At 41.4% G+C, this 14,763-nt stretch overlaps 1 protein-coding gene across 1 annotated transcript; it reads left to right on the top strand.

The window, feature by feature from the left end:
* Positions 1 to 83: 83 nt before the first annotated feature.
* LOC119236166 (60S ribosomal protein L10-like) lies at positions 84 to 13,107 on the top strand. The gene is made up of 2 exons (XM_037499850.1): positions 84 to 212; positions 12,452 to 13,107. The coding sequence occupies exons 1-2, from the start codon at positions 84 to 86 to the stop codon at positions 13,055 to 13,057; spliced, it is 735 nt and encodes a 244-aa protein (XP_037355747.1). The 3' UTR covers positions 13,058 to 13,107.
* Positions 13,108 to 14,763: the final 1,656 nt, after the last annotated feature.

Below are 14,763 nucleotides of genomic sequence, written 5' to 3'. Positions count from 1 at the left end.
CGCCAGTGCGCAGGCGCGGCCGCCGGGCCCAGGGGGCGGACGGGAACGAGTCAGGCCGGGCGCTCCGACGGCAACAAAGGCCAATGGAGAGGGGCGGGGGCGCCCGGGACCCGCGGCAGCGGCCCCTGGCGGTCACCCGGCGCCGTGCAGCCCGGCGGGAGGGCTCCCGGGAGACGCGCCGCGGAGCAGCTCGGCGGCGCGAATGCGGCTGGGCGGGAGACACCCCCGCGGCAGGCTGCGGCCCTGGGCCGTTCCCCCAGTTCACCCCAAACCCACGCACGGCCTCCCCCCTTCGCAGGCGCAGGCACCCCACCTCATTCCCAGCTACCCCCTCACAGGCTCCAGGCGCCCCAGCACCCCGGGTCCCTGCGGCCCACCTCGCCTCCCTATCACCCTCATGCTTCAATCCTGGCTGCGAAGCGCCTGCCTCCGCGAAGCCTGTCTCCGGCCCCAGTCACTCAACTCGCTGACGCCACCCGCTCTCTCCAGGTCGCATGCTGGGCGCGGAGACCAAACAAATGACAACCACCCTCCCTGCCCTCCAAGATGTCACGTCTCAACTTAAGTGCGTCTGCGAAGCTCTGTCTGCAGGACCTGGGAAGCACCTGCCTCCACTTTCTCATCTACAGTTCGCTTCTGGATTCAGTCATTCTGCTGCTGCTTTCACCACGTCCCTAAAAGGTTTTGCGTTGAAATTCAGGGGATTTTCAAGTCTTATTTGTACGTAGCATCTAATAGTGTGCCTCTCCTTTCTTCATGAGCCTTCTATTTGGCTTCAATATTTTTGAGACCTCCTATTATGTAAGTCCTTTTCAGCCTTCTTCAAGGGTCGCCTCTTGCTTTTGCCCCATTAAATAAATAACTGTTCGCTGTAGTTTCAAACCACAGCTCTCTTCTCATTCGACTCTCCACTTTCCCCTTGAAGGTTTATGGCTCAACTATAGTTCAAATCTCTTTCCAGCCACGTCTCAGACACATATTTCCAAGTGTCTGCTGGACAGCTCCACCTGGATACTCTACCAGCAATTCAAAAGTGGCGAGTCCAAAACCAGTCTTTCCCTCTCCCCGTCAAACCGGCTATTCTTATGCCTCCTGCCTCTGAGAATGACACCTTCATCCCAGAAATGACTTCTCTTTCCCTTGTTTCATTTCCCATTCAGCTGATTATTGAGTCTTGACATCTACACCTCCTCCTGAACTGCTCTCACAATTCCCCTGCCATTCTGGTGGCTCCTTGTGCTGGTGCAGACCCTTATCATCTTTCCCCAAAGTATAATCACTTGCTAGTTTCACATTCTGTCGACTGCAGTTGACAAATATGAGAGATTCTGCTCAAGCATCACTGTCCCATCTTTTCATTCATAGTTTTTGATGCCTACTTTACACTAGATGGCTGTGCAGAGGGTTAGGAACATGGAGATAAACCGTACCTAATCCCTACCCATGCAGAGATTAATTTCTGACACTTATCATAGTATGCCTTGCTTCTCTTCTCTCTAGCAGAGATTTTCAAACAGCAGACATTAGAATCTCCTGGAGGGCAGTTAATATATTGATTACTGAACCCCACCTCCAAAATGAATGATTCGGTATATCTTGAGTGAGACCCAAGAATGTGGATTTCTAGTAAGTTTCCAGATGAGGCTACTGCTGCTGATCTGGGGGAACCACACTTTGAGAACAACTGCTTTACAGTATGAAGTTAAGAACAAAGACTCTAGAGCTAGGCTGTGCTGGTTTCAATCCTGGTCCTGCCATTTACTAGCTATGTAAGACTGGGAAAATACTTAACTTCTGTCTCAGTTTCCTCCTGTGTAAAATGAGGGTATAAAAATAGTAGCTTCCTCACTGGGCTGTCTGCCTCTTGTATTATATTCTGAATTCTTTTAAGGATAAGGACCACATCAGATGCATTTATGCACACTTTCGTGCCTGGCAAAAGTTGTGCCAGAATGATCAATAAATTTGGATTGATTTGGGTTAAGCAAATAGCATTAAACAGCCTCAGAAATAGTAAGACCCCTGGGCCTCCCTGGTGGCACAGCGGTTGAGCGCTGGGTTGTGAAGCTGCCGGCAGCCTCTGCAGCACTGGTTTGATCCCTGGCTGCCAGGCGAGGGTCCCACATGGCACACAGACCTCTCCTGCCGCCTGCTGCTCCCCTCAGCAGTGTATTTCGTCAGTCTGCCTGTTCTGCTCTCCGCTCTGGCTCTGGTGAATTCTCTCACCCTCCCGCACTTCTGACTGTACCCAGTGCTTGTATGAATGAATAAAATAAATCTTTTTAAAAAAGGAAAAAAAAAGAAATAGCAAGACCTTTTCCTTGATATAACAAAGCTGGAAACTCATTATTCCATAAGAAGAGTTTGAATCCCAGGTTCTAAATACCAAAACTCCCAATTAACTTTGTAGAAAGACATGGGTCATTATTTTGATCCATCTCCAAAGTGGCCTGGCCCTAGTGTCTCAGAACCTTTTTGCAGATTATCTCCATCATAAGGGATTTCACTCTTGCATAGGCAAAGTGGTAGATTATAAAGACATTCAGGTAACACTCTGCTTTTTCACACTAACTTCTTCCAGCAACTCCTGATGTACCTTCTCAGGAAGCTTTTGGTTTTTTCTGTTTCTAGTTCAATTCTTACATCTCAGTCCATAGCTAAATCACACCCAAGGGTCTCTGTGGTATGGGACAGCGTTCAGATCTTTCCACTTTCCTAGCCACAAAACAAGAAAGGTTTGGAAAAAGAAAATGAATCTACATCCATACTTTCTTTTTTTAATATTTAAAGAACAGCCTGAGAATGATATCAATGTAATATAATAGAGATAAAAAAAATTGTATAATGTACTATCAGGTACGAAATGAATCAACAACAATTCTTGCATTCATCATTTCTTTTTATCTATACTAAAATGTGTTTCTTCTCTCCACTCTGTCTCTGGTGAATCCTCTCACCTTCCCTGCGTCTCTGGTCTGTGCCCCAGCTCTTGTATTCATAAATAAATAAATCTTTTAAAAAATAAAAAATAATAAAAATTGAGGTATAATTCATACTCAGTAAGCTGCATATATATAAAGTATACTATTTAATCAACCCTAACATGTCCACATGTGAAACCACCACAATCAAGACTGTCAATATATCTATCACACCCAAATTTAAAATTGCTGAACATAGCAATTTAATAAACATAAGAGACTTTTTTACATAACTAATTTACAGACTAATTAATGTGAACCATTGAGTAAAATTTTAAATTACATACATAATTTTCCTTTAAGAAATGGAAAATTCAAAGGCAAGAATCGAACAACAACTGAGGACACTGAGAAAGAGATCCAAAATTATCAAAGAACATCTGGCCCAGAAATTTCATTGTTTAATACTTCCTACCATTCCCGAAAGAGATAATTCCATATTATATGAATGAGTTACATGGAAAAAAGAGGAATTTTCCAAATTTGTTCAAATAATAATAGATAAAGGTCCTGCTTTCTTATCAGATAATGATATTACAAAAGTATTCTAAGGAATATGAATACAAAAGTCACAAGTAAAATGCTAGTATATAGAATTGTAAAGATTAAATTATAATAATATCTAGCATTAAGTGTTTACCCAGTATTCAGTGCCAGACACTATTCCAACAATTTATATGTTAAATTACATTACCCTTACAAAAATCCTGGAGCATCATAGAATTGTTATAAGTAGACTTGAACTAAGAAGAAACAGATAAAATAACCAGCACAGTTAGGTGCTATTATTTGAAATGGAGACACAGAGAGAGAAAGTTACCCAAGATCATACAGTTTCCAACTAGGACAGGCAGAATTTGAACTTAGACTAGATGGTTCCAGGGTGAAGACTTTTTTTTAAGATCTATTTTATTTATTTATACATACAAGAGCTGGGGTGTAGGCTAGAGGTGTGGGGGGTGAGAGGATTCACCAGAGACAGAGTAGGGAGCAGAACAGGTGGACTGACTGAAATACACTGTTGAGGGGAGTAGTGGGAGAGACAGGAGAGGTCTGCTGCACCGTGTGGATAGCTCCCTGGCTGCCTGGGGCTCAAACTTGTGCTGCAAAGGCTGCAGATAGCTTCACAATGCTGTGCTTAAACCCTTGTGCCACCAGGGAGGCCTGCCCTACGTACCTCTTTATCTGATTATTCATTTGTATCCTCTATCATATTCTTTAATAAACCTAAGTGTTTCCTGAGTTCTGTGAGCCACTCTAGCAAATTAATCCAACTCAGGGGAGGGGGTCATAGCCAGTTGGGTGCAAGTACAGGTAACAACCTGGCCTTGTAACTAGTATTTGAAGTCCAAGGAGTGGGGTTATGGAAGCCTATATAAGTGTAGTTGGTCAGAAGCACAGGTGATAACCTGATTGTGACTGGCCTCTAAAGGAGGGGTAGTGGCAGTTTTGTAGGACTAAATGCTTAACCTGCGGTATCTGATACTTTCTCTGGGTAGAATGTTACTTCTTGGCATATGAACCTGAAAGCTCTCTGAACCCCAGGTGAATGGGACTTTATGGAGACTTCCTCACATAGGCATGATCCATTATGAACTCTATCCCCAGTCTCCCTCCTCTCTCTGGAGAACAGGGCTAAAATTCTAAGCTTCCAGTTATGATTTGATCTTTCTGGTGACCTGTCCCCAACCAGGGAACCTAGAGACTTCCCAATCTAGAAACCTACAGAGTCACCTCATTAGAACAAAAGACACTCCAAATGTTCTTATCACTTAGGAATTTACAAGGATTTTAGGAGACCTGCATCAGGGATAGGGTGAAACATAAATGTTGGAACAGAGATGTTATGACTCCTTTATGATATTACAAGGGTTTTAGCAGCTCTGTGCTAGGAACTGGGGCAGAGGCCAACATATATGCTTTATTATCTCATAGGTACCATGGAAACTATTTCTAACCCAGTCTGGTGTAATCATAGTTGGTGGGTTTCCTACAAGAAATACCTGCTTAAACAGATCTGGGAGGATGAGCAGAAATTAGTTAGGTAAAGGAGGTATGGGAGAAAGGCATGCAAACCAGCATTAGCAGAGAGCATAAAGATGAGAAATAGCACATATGCCAAAAACTCTCAGTAGTGATAGTCTAACATAAAGATGGGCACCAGAAACAGTAAGAAGAAAGGCTAGAGAAAAACAGCATACCCGAATCTGCCCACTCTCCAGCCCATGCAGGGGAGGGGATCTAGGGGAGGGGTGGGAGGAGCTGTCCCTGGTTCTGACACCCTAGGCAGATTCAGAGTAGTTTCACCCAGAGTGGAAATGAACTGCCCCAGATCAAGTCTATTTCCCTGGATCTTCTGCAACACACATGGTCCCTTAAATTTAAGAGTGGCCTAGTGGAACAGAAGAGTCCTTTGGACAGGCGTTCCAAAGTGGGTTGAAGTCTTTTAGGAACATCCACATATAGGACAGGAACTCTAGATACTGAAGTTTATGGCCAGGAAAGTCATCCTCTTTGAAATAAAAATAGATGTAGATTCACTATATGAAATGAACCCAAGAAATGGTAGTCAACCTGCAGTATCCTATCCTGAGCTCTTAGAGTATGTAAACTAACAATTTTCAACCCAGAATCTACCTGGGTGGATGTTGACTAAGCTGCTTAGTAGAAAAGTGGAAAGAATAGGGGCAGAATTGACTTCTATTATCTTTCACCTCCACTAATCCAAAAGATAGCTCAATGGAAAAATATTTACCATAAACACGGCTTCATTGTATCAATGGGACAAGGGAAAAGATAGTCTATAACAATAGGACTATATCATTCATTTGTAAGAAAAGTCAAGATGGAATAATTCTATAGCCATCAATTTAAAAATTATTACTCAATGATCAAGATATTGTGATAGAACTAATACACTGGCATTCTGTACCAATATGATCAGCTGGAAAGCAAATAGGCAAAATGTATCAATAGCCAAAATGAGGCTTTTGCTTTTCAGCTTGTAATTCCACCCAGTTACATATTGAAACCCAGTTACGTATTAATGCCTGTTTTCAGCATGCTGTTCTTTAACTCAATACTTAATGTCTCCTAGATTAAGACTGGTTTATCCTTTTTAGAAAATAAACCTTCACTCTTCAATCAGAGTGGATATAGCAGAGGTGGGTAGTCATCTGACTATTGTGAAATCAGAGAACATCTAGAAGTCTACAGGTTTTTACCATTCTTCATTCTATCTTCCTGTTTTCAGTCCCACCTTAAACCCCATGTCCAGAGTTCCTTGTGCTTCCAATTCCAACCTTGTAAATCTGTGTTTGTATGTGAGAAAGAGAGTAAGATAAAAAAAAGAAGGTCTTCACGGAAAACTGGTTTCTTTTTTGGCTTTCTCCCACATATCTTTAAGATTTAGCTTTCTGGGATATGTAAAGTCAGTTATTACTGGTCCTTATGCTTTCTTTCTTTCTTTCTTTTTTTCTCCTAAAGGGATGGCTATAGGATTTCTAACATCCAAAAACATGTTACTGTTTTCTATGTTTCTTTGCTCTATATTCCTATAGGTTTAAACCTTTTTTTTTAAATCCATGTATTGTTGTTTTGTGGGGGTTAGTAGAGGAAACAGAAATGTGTGTGTATAATCTACCATGTTTAACCAGAAGCGAGGTATCACTATGAAATATGAGTCAGTATAGAATAGTGGCTAAGGGCACATGTCCTAGACTGTTGTAGTTAATATCTTGGCTCCAGCACTTTCAAACTGTGTGAACTTAGTTTCAACTACTCAAGCTCTCATTTCCTAGTCATGGCTATTTGTACACTGTTTTATAGGATATAGACTGGTACAGTCATTACAGAAATCAGCATGAAGTTTTCTAAAAAAATTAACAAACAGAACTACCATGTGAGCAAACAATCCCATTTCTGATGATATATCCTACAGAAATGAAATCAACATCTCAAAAAATGATAGCTACACTTTAATGTTCATTGCAGCATTGTTCACAATAATCAAGATATGGAAACAACCTAAGTGTCAATGGATAAATCAATAAATATATATATGTAACATATAATATTGTGTATATGCTATTATGTGTGTGTATAGAGAGCTTATTCATCCATAAAATGAATGAAATCCCGTCATTTATGACAACACATATGAGCCTGTAGTGCATTATGCTAAGTGAAATAAGACAAATACTGCATGATATCTCTGGCATTTAGAATAAAAAAAACTGAACTCAGAAGCTGAGATTAGAATGTGGTTGCAATGGCCTACAGAGTTGGAGAAATGAGGAGATGTCAGCCAAACTCAGTTATTTTTTAAAATTAATTAATTTATTTTTGTGTAGAAGAACTGGGGTGTATGACAGAGGTGCAGGGGTGGGGTGAGAGGATTCGACAAAGACAGAGTGGGGAGCAGAACAGGCAGATCTACTGGAATACATTGCTAAGAGGAGCAGCGGGTGAAACAGGAGAGGTCTGCTGTGCTACATGTGGTTCAGCTCCCTGGCCAGGGATTGAACTGAGGCTGTAGCAATGATAGCTCTGAGCCTTAACCCCTAGGCCATCAGGGAGGCCCCAAACTTTCAGTTATAAAATGAATAAATTCTGGAGATCTAATGTACAATATGTTGACTATAGTTAATAATGTTGTATTTTATACTTGAAGTTTCCTAAGAGAGTAGATCACCACATATACACAAGGGTAACTATGTCAGATGATGATTGTTTTTGTTTTTTTGCTTGTTTTTTTTTTAAAGATTTATTTATTTATGCATACAAGAAGTGGGGTACAGGCCAGAGGTGTGGAGGGTGAGAAGATTCACCAGAGACAGAATGGGGAACAGAATAGGCAGACTGACTGAAATACATTGCTGAGGGGAGTAGCAGGTAAGACAGAAGAGGTCTGCTGCGCCATGTGGGTAGCTCCCTGGCAGGCCGGGAATGGAACTCATGCTGCAGAGGCTGAAGATTGCTTCATGGTGTGGTGCTTAACCCCTTGCGCCACCAGGGAGGCCCAAATGATGATTGTTAATTAGCCTAACTATGGCACTCATATTAGATCATCATACTATAAACCATAATACATATAATTTTTATTTGGCAGTTATACCTCATTAAAACTGGAGAAAACAATAAAAAAGCTTTCATATCCTCCATTTATAGATTGAAGGTAGCAACACCTACTTTATTATTTGTTATAAGGTTTAAATAAATATTTCAAAGAGCTGAGAACAATATCCATAACACTGAAAATACTCAATAAATGTTAGCTATTCTTATTTGAGAAAATAATATGAAAGTCCCCAATATGAAAGTCAGAGAACAAAACAAACAGTAAACACAACTCAAAGAAATAGAGACCACTCAAAGAGAACACAAGAAACACTCACTCCCCAAATTGCATTTTTATTTTCTCAGAAAGTTAAAAGATGCTGCAGCCATTAAACAAGAGACTATAATAATAGTAACAATTTTAATTAAAGTAAAATATTACAATAGTAAAAATTTAAAATTCACATATGAAAGATAAAGTTGAGAACATTGTCCCAGAAAGTAGACCAAAAAAATGGAGGGAAAACAGAAAAGGAGAATTAGAGGAATAATTCATAAGGTTCCACATCTGAACAACAGACATTCCAATTCAGGCAAGAAGTAAAATGGACAAGAAATTATCAAAGATCTGTAACAAAAAAGACTTTGTCAGAACTAAAGGTATGAGTCCCCCAAAACAGACATTTCTGTGTTCAGCACACTGAGAGAAAAACTCGCATAAAAGCACATCACGGTCAAATTAAAAAATTTCACAAGAAAAAAAATCTCAGAAGTTCCCATCAGAGCACTCAGCACACTTTTTGGTTGTCATTTTGTACAAGTGAGGGCATGGACAAAGTCCCCTTCTCAGTGGTACATTTAGGCACCGAACCACAGTACCTAGAAAAGAGAAGGTGGGCCTCCCTGGTGGCACAAGGGGTTAAGTCTCAGCACTATGAAACTGTCCGCAGCCACAGCAGCACGCTGGATCCCAGGCCAGGGAGGTGACCCACATGACACAGCAGACCTCTCCTGTCTTGCCTGCTGCTCCCCTCAGCAGTGTATTTCAGTAGATCTGCCTGTTTGGTTCCCCATTCTGTTTCTGGTGAATCCTCTTACGCCCCCACTTTTGGCCTGTACCCCAGCTCTTATATGTATAAATAAATAAAACTTCAAAAAAAGAGAAGGTGCATAATATTTGTTGAATCAACAACCCTGTGTAATTTTTGAAAATACAAAAATCACTCCATGCACCCTCGGTAATCCCTCCTTATTCAAGGCGAGTATTTTAGGGTTGTCAGACATTGACTGCATGGATTAGATTGATGAATCCCAAAAACGAATAACAAATATTCAGATGATGCTTTGAAGGAAAAACTTCAGGGACTGCAGTCCAAAGGCGCTAGATAATGGGGTGGGGGGGTTTAAAAAAAAAAAAAGCGGTTGGGCCTTCCCTGGTGGCGCAGCGGTTGAGCGCTGGGCTGCGAGGCTGCCCGCAGCCTCTGCATCGCCGGTTCGATCCCCGGCCGCAGGCGAGAGTCCCACATGGTGCGCAGACCTCTCCTGCCGCATCCGCTGCTCCCCTCAGCAGGGTATTTCGTCAGTCTGCCTGTTCTGTTTCCCGCTCTGGCTCTGGTGAATTCTCTCACCCTCCCGCGCTTCTGACTGTACCCAGTGCTTGTATAAATAAATAAATAAATAAATAAATCTTTAAAAAAAAAAAAAAAAGCCCTAGATCTGAATCCTGGCTCTTACAAACTAAAGGGAATATTCAGCCCCTTGGAAAAGAATTTCTTGAGCTCAAGCTATCCGGGCAGAGGTGCAAGGAGGGAAGTAGCCCTTTGGTGGTTAGTATGAAATAGTTCTTTCCTTCCAGAGAGCATGATTCATGACAGACTGGGGCAGAAGCCCACAGCATCCCAACCGGTCATTCCCCAAACTTTCCAACCCATTTTCCACACAGCATCAAAACACATTTTCAAACTGAACATGGCTTATTACTTGCCTGGTTAGAATCTCTTTCAAAGGTTCCCCTGTATCCTCAGGATGAACGTTCTAGAAGAGTTTCCAGCAGCTCAGAAGCTGGCACTTCGCGGACCTCCCTCTCCCATTGGTCTCCTCTTGAGTCTGCACATGGGGCGGAGTCTCGCTTGCCCAGCAGGGATCTGATGAGCTTGGATGAAGACTTGAGCATGCGCTACATAACCCCGCCCTCCGTCCCTAATTTAAAATCTCCTGGTCTGCAGAAGCCTGAGTGCTTGCTCCTTCTTCCTCAGTTCTGTTAAGTAAAACTGCACATCTTTAAAATGTACGATATGAGTTTTGACCTAAATATGCACATATGAATCCATCACCACAATCAAGCTAATAAACATAGATAAGCATCACCTTCAAATATTTCCTCCTGTCCCTTTGTAATTTTGTCTCCAGCCTTCGTCTCTGCAACCACTAAACTGCTTTCTGTCACCATAAGTTAGTTTTTAACCTTCTAGTATTTTATATAACCGGAATAATTCTTTGGGGTACTGTTTCTTTCACTCACCGTAATTATCTTGAGATTCATGAACGCTGTTGTATGTATCAATGGTTCATTACATTTTATAGCTGAGCTGTATTCTAACGATATATGACTATATGTTCACATGTTGACAGACATTTGGGTGGTTTTCAGTGGGAGGCCATTGTAAGTAAAAATGGTATAGATATTTGTCTACAAGTCTTTGGGTAAACATCTAGAAGTGGAAAGGCTGGGTCTCATGTTAAATGCATAAATTGTAAAGAAAACTTTTAAAGAAGTAGTCAAATTATTTTCCAAAATGATTGCATCATTTTATAGTCTTTCCAGGAGTGTATGCGAATTCCATTTGCTCCACATTCTCCTGAATGTGAACTAGGTATTCGCAGTCATTTTTAATGTTATTCCTTCCATTGAGAGTGTGGTGGTATCTCATTGTGGTTTTGATTTCCACTTTCCTAATCACAAATTATGTTGAATATTTTTTCAGGTGTTTATTTGCCATTCGATATTTTCTTAGATGAAGTATCTGTTCAAATCTTTTAAGGACTTTTAAATCATGTTATTCTATTAAGTTGTAAACATTCTTCATACATTCTAGATACAAGTCTTTTGCAGATATATGTAAATATTGTCTTTTGGATTATGGATTGCCTCTTCATTTTCATAAGTGTCTTTTGAATAGTAAAATGTTTAACTTTCATGAAATCCTAGTTATTGATTTGTTTTTCTTTTACGAAACTGATGCGCTACTTACTGTGCTAATGAGGCACCTGATATTTTTTCTTTGATAGTTGATGCTTTCTATGTTTTAAAAATCTTTGCCAAACTCATGGTCACTAAGATTCCCCTCCACATTGTTTACTAGAAGTTTCATCATTTTAGCTTTTATATTTAGCTCTATAGTCCATTTTGAGCATTTGGCTTTTTGTAAATGGTAAAAGGTAAAGGTGAAGGTTCATTTTTTTGGCACGAGGCTATTCAATTGTTGAAAAGACTGCTTACATTAAATTACCCTAACACTTGTGTTGAAAATCAGTTGGCCATATATGTGTGGACCTATTGCTGGGCTCTATTCTGCTCTTTATAGCTATCTGTCTTTATGCCAGCACCACATTGTCTTGATTATTGTAGCTTTATATTCTATCTTGGATCACATAGGGTATTTTATTTATGTATTTATTTATTTTTTAATATTTATTTTATTTATTTACACATACAAGAGCTGGGGTGTAGGCCAGAGGTGGTGGGGGGGTGAGAGGATTCACCAGAGACAGAGTGGGGAGCAGAACAGACGGGTTGACAGAAATACACTGCTGAGGGATGCAGCGGGAGAGTCAGGAGAGGTCTGCTGCGCCATGTGGGCAGCTCCCTGGCCAGGGATGGAACTCGTGCTGCAGTGGGCTGCGGTTAGCTTCAGAGTGCTGAGACTTAACTCCTTGTGCCACCAGGGAGGCCCCCAGTAGGGTATTTTAGTTATATGTTGCTGTATAACAGACTACCACAAATCTGGATACTTAAAAAAACACACATTTATTATCTCGCAGTTTCTGTGGGACAAGGGTACAGCCATGGTTTAGTTAGATCCTCTGCTTAGCCTCTCGCAGGTTGCAATCAAAGTATAAGCCAAGACTGGTTTCTCGTGGGGAGGCTTGACTAGGAAAAAATCCAATTTGTGTGCTTTCACAGCATTCAGTTCATTGCAGCTGTGTAACCAAGAGTTTCCAATTTTTTGTTGGCTGGGAGATGGAGGCCAACCTCAGTTCCTAGAGGCCCCTTGCAATTCCTTGCTTTCTGGGGCTTCCCCATCATCGAGAGAGAGGGGTGAGGGAGAGAGAGAGAGAGAAGGAGAGGGAGAGAGAGAGCGAGTCTTTAGATTGAGTTTGCTAGCCAGTCTAATATAAAAATGTAATTCCAGAACAAGCCCTACCCAAAGTCTCGTTTCTGCCACGGGGTCCCTGATGCCAAGATTCGCATCTTTGACCTGGGGCGGAAGAAGGCAAAAGTGGATGAGTTCCCACTCTGTGGCCACATGGTATCAGATGAATATGAGCAGCTCTCCTCCGAAGCCCTGGAGGCTGCCCGTATTTGTGCCAACAAGTACATGGTGAAAAGTTGTGGCAAAGATGGCTTCCACATCCGAGTGCGGCTCCACACCTTCCATGTCATCCGCATCAACGAGATGCTGTCCTGTGCTGGGGCCGATAGGCTCCAGACAGGTATGCGGGGTGCCTTTGGGAAGCCTCAGGGCACCGTGGCCAGGGTCCACATTGGCCATGTCATTATGTCCATCCGCACCAAGCTGCAGAACAAGGAGCATGTCATCGAGGCTCTGCGTAGGGCCAAGTTCAAGTTCCCTGGCCGCCAGAAAATCCATATTTCCAAGAAGTGGGGCTTTACCAAGTTTAATGCAGATGAGTTTGAAGTCATGGTAGCTGAAAAGCGGCTCATCCCAGATGGCTATGGTGTCAAATACATCCCAAATCGAGGCCCCCTGGACAAGTGGCGGGCCCTGCACTCATGAGAGCAGAAGAGCTGCCCCCTTGTTAGTGACACAAATAAAAACCACATTCTTAACCAAAAAAATAAAAATAAAAAAAATGTAATTCCAAAAAAAACATCCCATCACCTGTCTGCGCTTAAGGGGAGGGAATTATACAAAAACTTGAAGAGTAGGAGGTGGGGATCATGGAACTATCTTAGAATCCATTCTCCTCAGGTAGCATAATTTCTCCAACTATGTTTTTCTTTTCAAAGTTGTTTTTGGCTAGTCTAGATGCTTTGCATTTCCATATAAATTTTAGAATATGCTGTAAATCTCTACCAAAAAAACAAAACAAAACAAAACGAAACCCCGCTGGGGTTTTATTGGGATTGTGTTATATCTATAGATCAACTAGGGGATAAATGACACCTTAACACTGGTGAATCTTCTGATCCATGGTAACAGTGCATGTCTGCATTTATGTAGCTCTTTCATTTCTATCAGCAATGTTTTCTGGTTTTTAATGGTCTTGCACATCTTTTTTCAAATATTTCCTTAAGTATTTTATATTTAAAAAAGTATTTTATATTTTTGGTACATTTAAATGTTTTTTTCTGATTTTGATTTAATTCTGAAGTATTTAATCTGTGAACTTGGGAAAGTAGATGCTTTCCCCTTATGGAAAACCACACTTGGTGGGGGGGTAAGGGAAGAAGGATTAGTGTCAAAATGGGGGTGGGTGGGAATTGTGTGAGGACTATAACCAAGATGAAAATGCATACATTGTGCAAAAATGAAAAAATGATGTAAAAATATATAAAATAAAATATTAAATAAATAAAATCAGAAAAGCAAAATAAATAAATAAATAAAAAGAAACCACTAAAATAAAAAGAAAAGAAAGCCAAGGTTGTCCCGTGCTGTGACTAGGAAGGCACACATGTTATGTTAAGGGGGCTGTTATCGTTTCCACTTGCCCTCACTTCTAAGCAAGTCCTCTTATCTAAGTTTTATCAGCAAAGACGTTGACAACTTACTCTTTGTCCAACTATTTGATATCAATGTCTTTTTTTCAGTTGATTCTGCAGTGCTGTAGGGAAAGGGGTATGATTTATTAACCTCCTAGGACCTCACCATCTCCTCCATCTGACTGGTGAAACCAACCTATTTTGTTTTAAAACTCAGCTCAAGGTCTTCTGCTTTCATGACAACTTCCTGACATTCCCTCCCATGTGTCCCTGCACATGCTTCCCACAGTGTGCATGGCAACACTTTGCTGCTCTTCTTTTTGTTTTTCAGATGGGGTCTGGGGCCTCCCTGGTGGTGCAAGAGGTTAAGATGCAGCACTGTTGGCAGCCACTGCAGCAGGAGTTCAATCCCCAGCCAGGAAGCTATCCACATGGCACAGCAGACCTCTCCTGTCTCGCCCGCTGCTCCCCTCAGCAGTGTATTTCAGTCAATCTGCCTGGTCTGCTCCCCACTCAGTCTCTGGTGAATCCTCTCACCCCCCACCCCCGCATCTCTGACCTATACCCCAGCTCTTGTATGCATAAATAAAATAAATCTTTAAATGTGGGAGCCTATGGATTTCACTTGTTTTATGTATACATTTTAATAGTCTCCTTGAATTAAAATGTTTTCTATTGTTATAGTCTCCTCTTCTGTAGTGAATGCAGTATCTTCTGTTATCTTTCTGAGAATATAAAATGCAATTGGTGATAGGGAGAGTTTTCTTGTTTTCCCTT

This window comes from Talpa occidentalis, unplaced genomic scaffold, assembly GCF_014898055.3.
Source record: "Talpa occidentalis isolate TD23 unplaced genomic scaffold, MPIMG_talOcc4v2.1 talOcc4.9, whole genome shotgun sequence".
NCBI lineage: Eukaryota > Metazoa > Chordata > Mammalia > Eulipotyphla > Talpidae > Talpa > Talpa occidentalis.
The sequence above is the reverse complement of the archived record's forward strand: the minus strand, read 5'-3'. Positions and strand labels throughout refer to the sequence as shown.